Here is a 16,210-nt window from a genome sequence, read left to right as displayed (position 1 = left end):
GAGCCAGTCAGTTTTCCAAGCCCTTATCCGTTTCTTCTTTCCCTATCTCCAAAACAATCACACCCAGTCTCTAAGAAGTGCTCCAAAGAGTTACCAATATATCCACAGCAAGCCAGGACGCTTCAAAAAGAAGTCTAATTCTGATGTTTCTCCTCTATGTAGTCTGACTTCCAGCAAAGAAATTTCCACTTCTGAGCTCCTTCTTATAATGCGGTCAGTATTATACACTGTTGTACTTCCTCACTGAGTCAAACCTCAGGGACCAATTTGGTATCGAAATCTGCCAAATACCTTCTGGGAAAACACTTCTGAGAGTTTAAAGAGCAGCAAGAACATAGTCGTACCATAGAGAAAATGAGGTTGGAAAGCACCCCTGGAGGTCCAGTCTCCTGCTAAAAGCAAGCTAACTTCCAAGATGGACAAGGTTGGTCATGACTTTATCTACATAAGCTTGGATATCTTCAAGTATGGGGATCCCCCAGCTTCTCTGGGCACTGCCCATGCTTCACCATTTTCATTGTGAGGTGTAATTTCCTTCTGTCCAGTGGAGGTTTCCTTGTTTCAGCCGTGACTCTTGTTCTTTCACTGTGTACTGTGCACAGGCATCTGTGCACTGAGTACAGTACTCAATGTGTGGCCTCACCACAGCAGAGTACAGGGCGATGATCACCTCCCTGGTCCTGCTGGCTGGGGTGATTCATGACACAAGCCAGGATGCCAGGATGCATGGGCACAATGGCAGCTCAAGTTCAGGCGAGCATTGACCAGCACACCCAGATCCTTTTCCTCTGCACAGCTTTCCAGCCATTCTGCTCCAGGCCTGTAGCATTGCATGGGGTTGTTGTGACCAAAGTGCAGCACTTGGCACTTACACCTGTTGAACCTCATCTCATTGTCTGTCATGTTTAGCTAGACTAACATTTGTGACGATGGGTGTACGTGATGATAGGGAGAAACATCATGCAAGTAGAAAGTCTTCACATCTAATGTTGTTTACCATGCCTGTCCTGATGGAGATGGCTAAAGCAGACTATATAGGTATAGAGATTTTGAATTAATGTCTTAGGAGAGGTTTATCTAATGTGTTTTTGGTGTTCAGGGAGAGATGAATTGCATCCTCATCTCTCCTGCCTATATTTAAGTATTTTAAGGAAATTTAGGAGGGATGGATGCATCCATGACACCATGACGTAAGCATTTCGACTGCTAGCATGGCTGTCTGGTGGCTTTGAAATAAGATCACTGGAATGATTTCCTTGTGGTTTATAACATAATAGAGTATACAACAGAAACTGAAGCATCAGACTTACTAGGTGGATGAATGAATAGGTGGAATCAAGGTGGTATGGTATAGAGGAAGGCAAGAGATGGAGTCTCTCTTTAAGCATCATTAATGCGTATAGTAAGATAGTGGATAATGTCTTTATTCCTTGGAACAAAAGGAAGAGTTGGACAGAACAACTTAACGATTTCAGCTAACTGTACACAGTAGACCTGCCTATGAACATGCTAGAGAAGAGTTCCCAAATGACCGCAATGAAACAAGAATGGGATTAGTTGCCTTGTGCTCCCCAGGTGAACACATTAAAATGGAAGTAGTAGATTTAACATGCCTTCTCATAGCACTGCGTATCAAAAAAATACAGAAGGAGGGATCTGGAATTCTGTCAACATCTGAATTAAATACAAATTTGTGTAGGATTTCCATTACCTGCATTGTGCTTCATTTGACCTTAGCTTTTCAGTTTACATATATACCATTCATTGGGAATGTATGCGGTTTATTATTAAAACAGGGGGTAGACATATCTTAGCATTGTGAACTTTAGTTTCAGGCAATGACACTTTTGCATGCCGCAGTTCTGGGTACCATAATGCCTAAATGCATTTTTACAAGGTTCCTTTCAGGTCAGAGTCACAGTAGCATTTCTCTCTCAAACTTGGAGAGATGTCAGTAGGAAGCAGCATAGGCCTTACACTTTTATGCAGTAAGGATACTACAGGCCGTTTCCTCCTTTAGCTGTAAAAGATAATTATTCGTTGTGGCTGAAACTAGTTGTCATTAAGCACTTTGCCACACAAGTCATGCAGAAGGACCATGGCACCTTCTGGACAGTGAAGAAGGAGAGTGAAGCACCAAAGTTTGGTTGTGGTTTAACCCAGCTAGAAGCTAAGCACCACACAGCACCACGCCCCATGGGATGGGGGAGAGAATTAAAAAAAATAAATTAAAATGAATGCTTGTGTGTTGAGTTGTGTGTCGTGTGTTGTGTGAGATAGTTTATTAGGACAGAAGAGAAAGGAAAATAATAGTAATAATAGCACTACTACTACGAATGTCTACAAAACATCGTTCTGCAACAATTAAACCATCAGCGTGTTATCAACATTATTCTCATCCTAAGTCCAAAACACAGCACCTTACCAGCCACTAGGAGGAAAATTAACTCTATCCTAGCCAAATACCCAGGAAAAAAACAATAAACCAAAAGCAGAAATATCCTTGGGAAAGAGTGATAAGGAGTACACCTAAAAGTCTCTTCAGGAAGAAAAACATATCAAATGTCTTTGGATCAATAACATGATCAATCCATGGATTTCTTCCTACCTTCCTTTTAAAAAATGTGTAGATTACATCAGGAGTCTGTCTATTGAGGAAAAAATGTCCCCTTATTAACATACAAATGTCTATTGAGGAAAAAATGTCCCCTTATTAACATACAAATATGTTAAGGGGGACATGACAAACAACATTATACTGCTATCACTAACCATGATTGTGTGCAGCTACATTTCTGGTAGGCATTTACTGACAATTATCAGAATTAATCACAGCACAGTTATATTGTAGTCACATGCTGACAAATTTCAACAAACGTAACTATCCTGAATGTATTTGCTATTGCTGTGATTATCATACCTATGTGCCATGATTTACGTAAGCTGTTAAAGATCATTAAGTATGTTTTTCATAGAGTCCCAAGTTTCTTTCTTCACTAGCTAACGCTTCACACTTTCCAGTAACAGTAAATGCTTCACATGCTCCCCAAGTGATGTCATATCATAACTGATGTCCTTTTTCGTATCAGTAGAAGAATTGGCGCTGCATTTATCGTCTGTTTTGTCCTGTAGGTTTGGGGCTCTATGTTCAGGATTGCCAGTAGGTGGCTGAGTGATGGTTAAGTGGGCAAGGAGCATCACCTAGCGCATTCTTGTAGTAAATACCCAGAATGTGCCTCACTGTCTGCCCAGGGAAAGTCCATGTCTGGAGTGTTGTGGTTTAACCCAGCAGGCAGGTAAGGACCACACAGATGTTCACTCACCACCCTCCTCCTACCCCACCCCTCTTCCAAAAACGCACACCAAACACACACACAGGAGGATGGGGGGTAGAATTGGGGAAAAAAATGATAAAAGCTTGTTGGTTGAGATAAAGACAGTTTAATAGGAGAGAAAATGAAGGAAAACTAATAATAATAGTAATAGTAGTAAAAATAGTATTAACAAATATAAATAATAATGATAAGAGGATATGGAAAGCAAGTGATGCACAATGCATCACTCATCACCTGCTGACTGATGCCCTTCCCATGCCATCCCCAAGCAGCGGCCCCAGCCCTCACTCTGGCCAGCCATCCCATATTTATTATTCAGCGTGACATCATATGGTATGGAATACCCTTTTGGCTGTTTGGGTTAGCTGTCCTAATTCTGTCCACTCCCAGCCCAGTTTCTTGTGCACCCCCAGCCTCCTCAATGGCAGGCTAGAGTGAGAAGCTGAAAAGTCCTTGTCTTAGTATAAGCACTGTTCCACAACAACTAAACCATTGTTGTTTTATCAACATTATTCTCATCCTAAATTCAAAACACAACACCATACCATATGAAGAACATTTACTCTGTCCCAGTCGACACAAGGACACAGAAACGGGCCCCTTCCTAGGGTTTTCCCAGCATTGCAGATGAGCATAATAATAACCCTGATGATTCCCTCCCCACGACTGTAAAGACTTTAGAGGGAAATGAAGACGAAGGAAAACACCTAGGTGGTCCATAGAAATCCTGGGATGGATAGGCGACTCAAAATGGTGATTCACCCACACTCTAACATGTTTCTGTTAGGCCACGATGGACCGTCTCTGGAGATGTTGATGATAGGCACAATTAGAAGAGGCTATCTCCAACTCTCACTCCCACCCAAACCAAACATGCCGGAGGCTGTGAAGTGTTCAGGAGTTCAGCATGCTACAAATGCAGCTCACCTAGTAGAAGATATCTGAAAAGCAGTGAGGGTTCATCTGTTATGTAAAACCCCAACTGACAGCAGCAGTGGGATCCCAGCATGGCAGGTAAATTTAAGCTGTGTTTTGTGGTCCTGTTTTATTCCACGAATGCTGATGGTCTGAAGCACAAGGCATGTGTTGAGCTCAGAGCCTAAAAACACTCAGCTCCTGTTGAGGGATTTTTGAAACAGCAAAGATCCCATGGCTTGCTGCATCTGAGCAAACCAAGCTACCAGGATGACTATGAGAAGTTCCAATGACAGTGTTCCCACATCACCCAGTTGAGGAATTTAGAAAAATATTGTTGCCAGTAGTTGGCTTCAAGGACATGGTCTACATGACTGCTAATAACAAGGGGGTTGTTTTCTTGTAGTTGTTTGTCTGAGTGCTTTTGACCAATAATCTTGTGTGAGACACTATCCGCCCCTGTTAAGTTCACAATAAAAGTCAGGCTATTCGGGTAATAAAATGGAGCATGATCTGACCATACTAGTGTCTGTCAAGTTTTCGGCCGCTTTTCCTGCAACAAGCTCCACGCTGCTCTCGAGGAGGGTGTTGGCTGCCTCCAGGCATTTGTCCAGCTGGGACGCTGCAATGAGGGAGAGATAGGGGCACCATGGGAGTAAGGCAGGAAGAAAGGTCCACAGGCAGAAAGAAGAAAGGGGACACAGGACTCCCAGGAAATAGTGGTCCTGAAGAGGTCCACTATTAGGCCTCTAGTAGGCCTCACTGGAGAGAGCAGGGAGGAAGCTGTTCTGTGGAGATCTGGAAAACGAGACTCACCAGCTCGGCTGCACAGCCAGGTCACAGCCTTGGCCTCCAGCAACTCACATAGGTCTTGATAATACCTGTTTTTCTTCTGCAGCCAGGTCACAGCCAGTACTGTGGCCCAGATGCTTGGCTCTGTGACCTGTAGAAGAACAATGACTCAGACCCGCTGACATTGTTGAGCACCTCTTCCTTTGTGACTCTGGTTCCTGACCCCTCCACTCACCTCTGGGTGCCCTGGGATTCCAAGGGGTTCCACCAGCCAAGGTGTTCCCACTGCCCCAAGTCTACACCCTGGCACCACAAAGGATTATCTCCTTACCTCACCAGGCATCTTTCCCTTGATTTCAGCCTCATCGACTTGCAGTGCAGAAGCTAAGCTTGAGCTGAGGGTCCAAGAGCCATCTACATTCTGCAGTGCGACCAGCTCCTGACACTCATCAATGGCTTTGCTGACCCATGGCCAAAAAATTTGAGAGGACAAAACAAATTTGGGATCCACATACTCGAGAGAATAAATAGATGGTGGCGGTGGTTTAGGTGCTGTGGGAAAAAATGTAAACTGGAGGGTTTGAGGAATCACAGGAAAGCTGGCCCCTCTCTACTCCCCTGTGCTCTGAGAAAATGCCCAGAACACTGTGATCTTCTTTGGGCAATTACCTGCAGGCTGAGGACCTCCCTGCATATCTCCAAAATATTCCTATCATCAACCCTTTCTGAACGTCCCTAATTCATCCTTATTCTCCTAGCTTTCCTGCCCAGCCATGTCCCCAAACCCTCTCTTGATATCCTTAGAACATATCTCATCCAAATGTGCATTCATGATGCAGCACTGGTCCTGACCTGTCTCTGGGTGTCCCTGACCTGGGTCCCATAATTGCTGAAGGACTTTAAGCTTTAAGCATGATTAGCGGAAAGGTTAAAGGCAAAATTCATTAGTTTTCAGACCAAGAGCAAACATGGAGAGTGACAACATAACCCTCTTGTCAGACATTTAATTAATCCCTAAATCTCCTGTCTGGATCAAGATCCCATACCTTTTGAGTGAGCCCCATTCTGAGCCAAGGCAGCAATGTCATGGGTTAGACGCTGGATGGCAAACCATGACTCCTGTACTGCAGTCAGCCAGCCAGGTGGGATGAAGATGCTCTTAGGAAAGCAAGAAGAGCTGCAAATGGAGCCACGTAGTTGAAGGATCTGGCAGGCAACCAGTGACTGGTGGGGTGGCAGCAGTGCCAGGGGCCCTTTGAAGGAAACAGGGAAAGAGACTGAATTAAACCCATGGGAAAGGAGTACCTGGTGGTGATGGGGCCTACCCCATGAGACTGGGGGTGCCCTGTGGTTGGGGTTCTGGCTCCTGTGGAATGAGAACATCCCATGGAGACACCCCTCCAGATCTTTCCCCCAAGCATCTTTCCTTACCTTGGTACCAGGTAACCCACTGAGATGTGCGAACCCCCACATAACTGGTGAAGGGGCAGATGATCCCTGAAGTCAGGCTGATCTCGACTGCACGTTGCCTTGGTTCATCCCCTGACCCACTCACAACGTCTGCCAACAACATCCCGAGCAAGCACCTTGCAGCCAGACGATGACCTGCCAGCCTGGGGACAGAGTGGGGTGAGGCCCAACTACCTGGCTTTTCTCCATGCTGGAGAAAGGTGGACAGAGATTGGTCCTGGACACCTAGGTTCTCTCCCTTCAGGGGTAAGAATGGGTAGAGGGAAGATGTGGATGCATGGGTCCCCTGTCTGCAGTGAAATGAGGTCCAGGTGCATGAGTCCTATCCCTGTGGGTTCGAAGCAGGGAAGGAGAGCATGCTTGGACACTTGGGTTCTCTCCCAGTTTGGGATGGTACGTGGAAGGTGGGAATGAATAAACAAGCTATCTGTTTCCTTTCTCAGCTGGAGTCCATGTGTAGGACAGGCTCTCACCGGCCATCTCCCTGTGGGCATAGTGGGAACGGGATCGTGTGAGCGACATTCTGGCCATTCAGGCTGAACTGCAAAGTCAAGACACCAGTGGCCACTTTCATATCCTGGTAACACATGGAAAGATACTGGAGGTTACTGGAAATACATGATTGCTGCTGGGAGGTACTGGGAAATTACTCAAAGATTACTAGTAGTTAATGCAAGGTTATTAGGAAGTAACTGGAAAAAAACATAGTGGCAGCTCTCACCTGGGCTTCTCCACGAATCTTTGCATAGAGATGGATGTGTTCACCCTGAAAGATGGACCGAGGTGTGCCTCCCAGCACCTCAGCCTCCAGGCCAAGGGGCAGAGTCCAGCTCAGAGAGACTCCCTCAGCTGCTGGCTTAAGGGCTCTTTTCAAGCAGTTCAGCACCTGGGTAGAAAGGGCAAGACACCACACTTTGGCAGCTCCATTAGAGTTCAGCATACGGCCCCTCTGTCTGAATTCCTTGGATAGCACGGGGATGTGTGGGGTGCCAGATGGCTTCCCTGGTAGCAGTCAGGTCTGTGCCATGGGGGGGAGAAGTTCAGGCATCTGGGTTTTCTGTGGGGTGGGGCAGTGGGGTAGAGAGTTAGGGAAAGACTGGGTGCCTGGGTTCCTTGGGGCAGCTGGGTCTTGGCTACCACAGGTGGGCAGTCCAGGTGCCAGGGTTACTGGAAAGTAGTGTATCTGTGGAAAGAAGGGAACGAACCAGGGCTCCTGGGTTCCTACCACAACTGCCAGTTCTTTGTCAGATTTGACGTAGGTAGCTTCACCCCTTGTCTCCCTGGCCAGAGTCATGGCCAGGGCAGCACTGTCCTCAGAGAAGCAGAAGGAGAAACACCTATGGTGGAAGCAGGGAAAGGTGTCAGAAATAGGAGCCAGAGATGGATGCACGCATGTAGGAAAAGAGTTGGAGAAGACAGGCTGGAGTTTTAGGCAGGGGAACAAATCTAGGGTGCAGAACAAGGGGCAGGAGGAAGAGTAAGGAGTGGAGTGAGGAATTGGGGTTGGAGCTGGGGTTAGACAGGAGGTGGCAGGGAAGAGCTGGAGCTTGGGGCAGAGCTGGGACCAGTATGGTGGGGCTGGAGCAGAGCTTGGGGGCACATCAGGGTGTACAAATCCCTCCTCACTTTGTGATGGGTACCTTGGGTGTGGGAGTATTAAGTAAAGACTCCCCTGTGGAGGCTTGACACAGGACAGAGCTGCACAGGGTGGGAAGGGTCTCTGGGACACTGAAGGGGTTCAAGGATTCAGACAGGTGAACAGGGGCCCTCATCAATGATGGGAGGGGATCAAGGGATGACTAAGGACTGGGGGCAGAGAGTTCCAATTACCGGTGGCTGTTGCGATGATGGCAGACCTCAGCAGCAATGGCTTCCTTGTCAGGAGGTAGCCCAGTCATGAAGATGAAGAGCTGGGAGATAGGAGACATAAATGAATGGTGACACCTTGCACAAGACCCCAAAATGGGGACAGCAGGTCCCCAAAAGGGACCCAGGTGAGAGAGACCCTGTAGAGATACTACCCCCAAGGAGAGATATCCATTCTCTCAGGGGACAGAACCCCCCCGAGATATGGACCCACCTTTTTTTCCTTTCCCCCACATAGTCTGTTCACCTTGGACCAGGACACCCCTTGTGTCGCTCCTTCCCCCCACACTCTGTGCTCCTCGGGGACACCTATCCCACCACTCCTCCATGCTCCTGTGCCCAGACCTGTCGTGCATGTCCGTGGGGCTGGGGCGTATTGTAGATTGTGCGAAGAGTTCCAAGCAGGTCAGCATCACCCAGACAAGAGCTGGTGGACGGGATGCGTTGCATTGCCTTGGTCAGGTTGTCTTGGGTATATTCAACACTTTGCCTGCAGCAGGCACAACATGTTTGCAGAGCACATCACCCTGTGCTGGCCGTGGTGCTCCCCAAGACTCACCCCCATAGCTATATCTTCTGCAAGATCCTGCCCCATAGGAGGTCTTAAAGAGACCTTGCCTCATAGTTCCTACAAGATTTTGCTCAACAGAACCCCAATAAATGCTCTCCCATGGTGCCACAAAGATCCTGTCCCCAGAATCCAGTCCTGCCCTCCAGCACCCAGCCATGCACTCCAGTACCCAGCCTTGCCCCATACCGATCTGCCTATTTCAGAAAATCCAGACCTATCCTCCAGGATCTTGCTCTGCCTCACAGCAACCAGTCAAGCCCCACAGCATCCAGCCCTACTCGCCAGCATCTAATCCAGACACATAACACCCAGCCTGCCCCATGTTTGCTCACGGATAGATGCCCACAGATGTTGCTCCATAGCAGTAGATGTTGAAGTAGCAGCCCAGGGGAAGGCTTTTGAGAAGGAAGAGCAGGGATTCCTGTGGAAAGAAACTGCAGGCAGGTCTTAGGAGGTACCAGTGGTGGATACAGATGCCCTTGCCCTTATCTTGGTCTGGCTAAAGCCTCTGGACTCCTCTGGATGACCCCAGCCAGTGTCCTGACCTCTCCTAGGCACCCAAGATATTCCAGGACCCTTTCAGAGCCCACCATTGCCCCTACCCACCCTGTTTCCCCCTGTCTCCACCCCCCCCCCCCCCCCCCCCATGTCTGTGTCTCAAACACCTGCCCTGGCTTTGTTCCCTCTCAGCTTGCTCCCCAAATCGAGTTTGGTCCCTGTTCTGTGGAGGTACCTGTGCACGCTCAAGGAAAGTGGTGTCCAGAAGGAAGATGAACTCCCCAGACTGGCACTGCCCAGGCATTGCATCAGGGATGCTGGGTGACAGAGTCACCAACACGAGGGGGTCACCAAGCAGGGAGCCTGGAGGAGGTATAGGGTGGGGATAAAGCCCAATTATGCCCAGTTAGAGACCCCTCTCCTCATCCTGGTTCTGATCCTCATTGTGCCCTCAGCTTACACCATCCCAGAGCTCCTGATAACCCACACTGGTGCCTTGTTACCCTACTGTAATGTACACAAGCTGCACAACACATTGCCCCCAGTACTCCAGCCCAGTGGCTCCAATACAGGTTACCCAGTAAGCCCTAATATAGGGGTCCTCATAGCCATCCTGGTACATCTAATACCTCATCACAATGTCCCCAGCACCTCACTGTGGAACCCTAGGACACACACTATCCCATCTGAATGCCTCCTATCTTTGTCCAATGAAGCCTCTCACCCCACAATCCCCAGTGTCCTCCTGTGCCTCAATGACTCCTGTTACTCAGAGGTGCCCCCACGTTCCATCCCCAGATGAACTCACCAACGGGGGCCCCAGGGTCTCCCTTCTCCACCACAGCACTGACTTCAGTGGGGTCTCCATAATACACAAGCAGCTCAAAATCATCTCTTGGAGGGGTCTCAGCCAGTGAGACCTAGAGAAGGGATGCCTGGTCATACACAGGAGGAGGAGGCCCAGGCCCAGCATTAGGCCAGGAGCACAAGCACCAATCCCAGCGCATCTCCTTTTTCTCAGTGATGACGCCACTTGCCCACTATCCCCAGGATCCTGGCCCTCAGGAGGCCATCAGTGATGACGCCACTTGCCCAGTATCTCCAGGATCCTGGCCCTCAGGAGGCCATACCTGTGCAGCGCTGTGGTCCTGGGCAGTGTAAATCAAAGGAGTAAGAGCACAGTTGGCCTCGGCATTGACCACACCACGGGGTGACTGCAGGCTGGCGGTGAGCAGCAGGCTGTAGTAAGGCTTGTTATTGTGACAATTCCAGGCTGCAGGGAGAAACATGGTACTGACAATGACACAGTCTCTCTCTTGAGTGCATGTGGGATTTGGCATCTATATATAAGACATATGAGGATAACTAGGGATTGTCGATAAAGTGTACAGAGGGGTTCCAGTGTCTGTTTATGTGAAATGTGTGGGGGAGGTGTGGATCCGTTTCAAGGGACACAGGAAGGAAGAGTGGATCTGTTCATGGGTTGCATGGGGGAAAATGTGTGTCTCTTTCTTTGTGGGTACAAAGAAAGTTTGCATTAGATCTGCTTGTAAAGTATATGGGGAAGCTCTGGTCCTTCTGTAGAGTGTGTGACTGGGAGGGAAGGTTCCTTATGGGGTTACTCACTGTAGTATTTCCGGTGAGGATGCAGCGTGGCTGGCAACAAAAACTGGGCTGCTCCACCTAGCTTCCGTGGCAGCTCTTGGACATAGCGTAAGGTCACGACCATCTCCTTGCCAGGGGACAAGGAACCCAGGAAGCAGGCAAACACCTCGCCTGAATGCTCAGACTGATGCTGAAGGTACTCCCAGTTCTCCTGGCCCTTTGTAGCCTTGTGCAGCTGCTGGGTCTGGACGGAAAGGGGAGGGACAAAAAGCTGATCCCCAGGCAGACCATGGGCTGCTCATTCCATGCCCCTCTGGTGTTTGCCCCCATTCCTTCCTGAATGCTGGTACCTCATCCTGCAGCAAGGCCTGAACCTTGGCATCCTCATTTAAGGCCTGGAAAGAGTAGATGGTCATGTGGGGGGCGAGGGGGAAGACAAAGATGACTTCTGAGGAGGTACGACTCTTGTTCTGGTAGATCAGTTCAGAGGCCACATCAGCCACATAGTCCTGGATGGCAACATCCACCACTGCACTACAAAGGGGTACTGGGCACAGGGGTATATGGAGATCCTTCCCCAGCAAAAAGGATGCTGGTGCTGTTGGGAGAGATGCAACCTTTCCATCAGAACACATGAATGACACAAGGAGAGAGTTGGAGCTGCTTCAAGTGTGTGTTCCCACCCAGGAAATTAAAACTAGGTGGCCAATGAACAGTACACAATAACAGATTCTCCCCTCCTAATGGCAAAAGGGGATCCTAAGTCTTTATCCATGGATCATGTTTAACATTGTTGAAGGTCTAGCATGAGCCTGCCACAGAACAGTGTCTACTTCTACATCTCAGCTTCCTTTTTCCTCCATACCTCTGTCCCCCACCCTGATCCTGTAGACCCCTTGACCATTCCAATCCGTGTTTCCCTCTGGGAAGATCCAGCCTATTCTCCCTCTTTCTTTACCCTCCTTTGGGAGCATTCCCAAAATATCCCTGTCTGATCCACAGCTCACCGCCACTGACGTAGGATTTTTCTAGAAGTCCAAAGCTCTCACGCCACATTTCTGGAGACCTGTAGACAGGAAGGGGTCTCTTGTAAGAGGAGATACCACCAGGTAGCCTTTATCTGGTGAAGATTCCTTGCTGTTTCCCCAGTCCTATGTATGTGGCTGAAGGCCCTAACCCACCAGGTACAGCCAGAGCAAACCCAGGGATTCAGAAATCCCTGTTTGTAAAGACTGTGCAATGACTCTGCAGTGAAGAGGTCTGCATCCCATTCCCATCATGGGAGAATCTTGAAGAGAACTGAGAGATAGCAACAGGAGACAGAGGAAAGCAAGAGTAGCTGTCTGTAATTTTATTGTGATGAACAATCCATGTCTGGATGAACAGGATGGCAGATGGGATCCATTTTGGGACAGACAGATGAAGAGATGGACAAAGAGAGACATGAGATTTTTTGTTGAAGTAGATGAATAGATGGAACAATGGATGGATAGGTGGAAGGGTCCATTTTAGAAGGGATGAGTGCAGACCCACCACAGGCAGTATTGTGTTGCTGCACAAGAGACAGCACCTGTGAGCATATATTCATGGAGTAGCTTGCAAGGACAGGCTGAAAGGCCAGGCAATGTGGGGGGAAATGGCAGAGAGAGAAATGAAGGCAGGGTCAGGTATTCCATGGTGACAGAGCAAATCCCAGAAAGGCACTGGGGGGAGTGTGCAGGTAAGTTATGTTTGGTTGCCTTCTGCCCAAGTGCCTAGAGGTGAATGGGACTCCACCACCTGTATCCCAAAGTCACCCATATAAGTTTCTCTGATTACAATACACTTGCCTCACTTTCTCCTGTTCTGGGGTGGCAGGGTCAGCAGCATCAGAAAAATCCCCACCCCACCATTATGCTGACAGTGTGGACAAAGAAACCAAATAGGGTGTTTTCTTTCTTCTTCCTTGCGGAAGTAGGGCTGAGTGATGGGCAGAGGGATGGATGGAACAGGAGCAAGCTCTTCCCAGTGATGGAGGACAATGAACAGACAACAGGGAGAAAATAACAAAACGTAGAAGAAACAAGCAGGCACTCACCAGAATAACAGCCGGGGTCGTCAGCTGGGAGAGACAGACAATCAGATGCACTGAAGAGATAGAAGAGGAAGGGGAAGAGGCAGTAAGAGGCAAACAACAGGCAAACAGAAGGGACGGAAGAGGAAGAGATGGAGAGACCGAGCAAGAGATGTTCAGGCAAACGGGAAGATGCAGGGCCACGGAGATGGAGAAGCGTCTGCGATGTGGAGAGAGTCGGAGGGACGCAAGGGCGGATGGACAGGCAGGGGAAGGCGGGCAGGGGCGGGGAGAGGCCGTCGGGGACGCCAAGCTCCTCCCGTGCGGCCGGAGGGTCTGGCTGCCCTGGGGGCGGCGGGGGTCGCGCGGGCCGTGCGTCTCGGGAAGCCTGGGGGGCTGCGGGGCGAGGAGGGGCGCGGGGACACCCCCGGTGGACGGCACTTAGTGGGGGTCCCTGGGGACCCCTCTCCCGCCAAGTCCCACCTCGGAAGCGAAAGTGGCGGTGGGCAAGGAAGCGTCTGCATACAGACTGCGTTGCTGCAGCCAGTGCAGCCTCCACGCCTTGTTCCCAACAGCGCCTGAACGGGAAGGGTAAGCGGGGCAGGGAACGTCATCCCGCACCGCAGGCTTGTATAGGCTGTGCCCAGCACTCGCTGTCCCCAAGGACAGTGCTGCAAATCCCTCAGCAGAACTGCTCCTGGCCAAGCAGTGTCTGCCAAACCTCCCCACACTGCCCAGCTCTTCAGCTCAGTCCTCACTTCTGGTGCAATGAGCATTAGCTGCCAAAGGCCTCGTGCAGCCAGGCTGGTGTCTTGTTGTGACAGCACTCCTCCCTCCACAGTCCTGTCCCACTGCCAGGCCTGCAGCACTGGCTGCAGATTTGGAGGATTGTCTCAAGTCCTTACATGGATTAGTGGCAGGCTGTTTAATTGGGTTAGAGATTGTGAAGCCTCAAACCCAACATTCTGGCTAGCTGAATAAGGGAGAGAATTAGTAGACAAGCTCAGACTCACACACCTCCTTTTCACTGGTATGTTGCCTCTGCAGGATTGGAATACTCTGACTCCACCTTCCTCTCATAATATAGCTCCATGCTTACACCACCCAGGCAGCAGTTTGAGACAACACACCTCATTTGTGGTCTATGGATGCCTAGGAGGCCAAATTACACTTGACTTCAGATGATCCCGCAGCACAACTCTCAATTGTCAACCAAACCTGGGCAGTTTTCTTCAAACTGCCTCTATGTATTGGTGTGCTCCTCAGACAAGATGACATCAAGGGCTATGCTGATGGTGTCACAGCCTTGATCATCACAGACAATTCTAGTTACCCTTTTTTCAAATTGTGCCACAGTGAGACCAGCCTCATTACACTTATAGAGATCAAGTCCTTTAATGAAATGGGTGAACATGCCATTGGGAGAATAATACCTTCAAGTACCGGTTGAACACCTCACGTTGTCTCCAATTGACTTGGTGCAAATGAATCATATAAAATATCCTGAGCTAGAAGGAACTCACAAGGATCGTTAAGTCTGATTCCTGGCTCCACACAGGACTCTTAAAAATTAAACCTTATCTTCCACTTGCAACAAGGTACTGCACCTGGGTTGGGGCAATCCCAGATATGAGCACGGACTGGGAGAAGAACTCATTGAGAGCAGCCATGCAGAAAAGAACTTGGGGATTCTCGTGGATGAAAAGCTTGACATGAGCCAGCAGTGTGCACTTGTAGCCCAGAAGGCCAAGGGCATCCTGGGCTGCATCAACAGTAAATATGATGTAGAAAGTATAAGAAAGCCAAACTCTTCTGAATTGGCCAGGTGGGGAACTCAAGGGCATCTCAAACTGTATACAAGCCTGTATCCTATTTTTGTTATAGGGTAAACTCAAAGTTTCACTCCAAAAGAATACACAAATGCTGATAAAACAATGGTGATCAGAGGATTGTGATGTGTGAGTGTACTCAGCAAGTGGCAGGGAGAAGAACTTGTGAGGTAGAGGGTCAGTGCCAAGGAGCCATTTGTTTAGTCTGTTTCGTCTCCTTTGTAATGAGGAATTGTGGAATGATAGAATCAGAGTATGTTTTGGGTTGGAAGGGACCTTAAAGATCATCGAATTCCCCCTACCCCCCACCGTTCTCCCCTTCTCCCCCTCCCCCCCCCCCCAGGGGGGAAGCATTCCACTAGACCAGGTAGCTCAAAGCCGCATCCAACCTGACCTTAAGTGCTTTCAGGGCTGGGGCAGGAGATAAAGAACACTGTGTTCACTATGTTGTCATACCAGTCATAAAGTGAAATATTGTAGTTCCCTACTTGGAACATCCTCAGAAGTAGAAGGACATCAAGAAAAGCCATTAAGCCCATGGGTTTGGTTGCACTGAGCAGAGAAAGGGGTGTTCAAAGGCTTATATAACAGTGGACTGGGGCTGAGATGCAACATTTAAGCCCGTACATAAATCCAGAGATGACCTGGATCATGATGGAGGGGACGGAGCTGTGAGTTAGGATGGAGCCTGTCAGCAGGCTTGTGATAAACATCTCAGGCACATGTATTGCCATCAGAGTGTCTTGGCTGGTCACTATGATGGAGGCCTGGAGAGCAGGTCCTGTGCATCTGCCAGTCTCTTGCAAACATGAGTTTGCGTAGGTGGATCCATGGAATTTCCTCTCCACATTCTGTGTGGGATGGATTACTGACTGAAAGGATCATGTTTCCCAACACCTGGAGATTGCTGTTTGACTTCTGTAAGGGAAGTTTGATACAGAAGAAGTCCATGACTTTCTGCTCTGTCTGTAATCAAAGCCTGTGAATTTCTGCTCTGATGAGCTCCAGTGGGAACGTATTGTCCAACTCCATTTCCAGTCTTGCATCTAACACTGGTCTCCATTAAAAGTCCAACTAACTTTTCTTTCTGCTTCTGCCTGTCAATTTGTCAAGGCACCTTGCCAGATTTTACCAGAGCTGCAAAGTAACAAAGACTTTAGCACCACATTCCTCAAGGGACTCATTAAAATGCTGGCAGCTCTAATGAGTTCTGCATGTGGTTTCCAGCCACTTCCTTCAGAGTTGTAAACATTGTGTAGCTAATTAGGGAGCTCTC

General features: G+C 48.9%; 1 protein-coding gene across 2 annotated transcripts; it reads right to left on the bottom strand.

The window, feature by feature from the left end:
* Positions 1 to 3,430: 3,430 nt before the first annotated feature.
* Positions 3,431 to 13,699, bottom strand: LOC137844592 (von Willebrand factor A domain-containing protein 5A-like). 2 transcript variants are annotated; one of them, XM_068661063.1, is made up of 18 exons: positions 13,130 to 13,699; positions 12,060 to 12,118; positions 11,403 to 11,650; positions 11,074 to 11,296; positions 10,578 to 10,720; positions 10,256 to 10,367; positions 9,683 to 9,810; positions 9,282 to 9,370; positions 8,724 to 8,868; positions 8,343 to 8,422; positions 7,738 to 7,849; positions 7,234 to 7,398; positions 6,986 to 7,089; positions 6,474 to 6,655; positions 6,089 to 6,295; positions 5,374 to 5,594; positions 5,067 to 5,193; positions 3,431 to 4,872 (listed from the first exon to the last, which is right to left on the bottom strand). In XM_068661063.1, the coding sequence occupies exons 2-18, from the start codon at positions 12,106 to 12,108 to the stop codon at positions 4,736 to 4,738; spliced, it is 2,472 nt and encodes an 823-aa protein (XP_068517164.1). In that variant the 5' UTR covers positions 12,109 to 12,118; positions 13,130 to 13,699; the 3' UTR covers positions 3,431 to 4,735. The 2 variants fall into 2 exon arrangements, with proteins under 2 accessions (XP_068517164.1, XP_068517165.1); XM_068661064.1 differs by lacking the exon at positions 11,403 to 11,650.
* Positions 13,700 to 16,210: the final 2,511 nt, after the last annotated feature.

The sequence above is a fragment of the Anas acuta genome, chromosome 25 (genome assembly GCF_963932015.1).
Source record: "Anas acuta chromosome 25, bAnaAcu1.1, whole genome shotgun sequence".
Classification (NCBI taxonomy): domain Eukaryota; kingdom Metazoa; phylum Chordata; class Aves; order Anseriformes; family Anatidae; genus Anas; species Anas acuta.
The sequence above is the reverse complement of the archived record's forward strand: the minus strand, read 5'-3'. Positions and strand labels throughout refer to the sequence as shown.

Bases quoted from the DNA above. Each gene is read 5' to 3' on its own strand.
- LOC137844592 (XM_068661063.1), bottom strand. From the start codon at position 12,108: ATGTGGCGTGAGAGCTTTGGACTTCTAGAAAAATCCTACGTCAGTGGC. The intron at 10,721-11,073 runs GTGAGTAACCCC...TTCTCCCTGCAG, and splicing joins TCCTCACCGGAAATACTACA to CCTGGAATTGTCACAATAAC. The intron at 8,869-9,281 runs GTGAGCAAACAT...TGCCTGCTGCAG, and splicing joins ACATCTGTGGGCATCTATCC to GCAAAGTGTTGAATATACCC.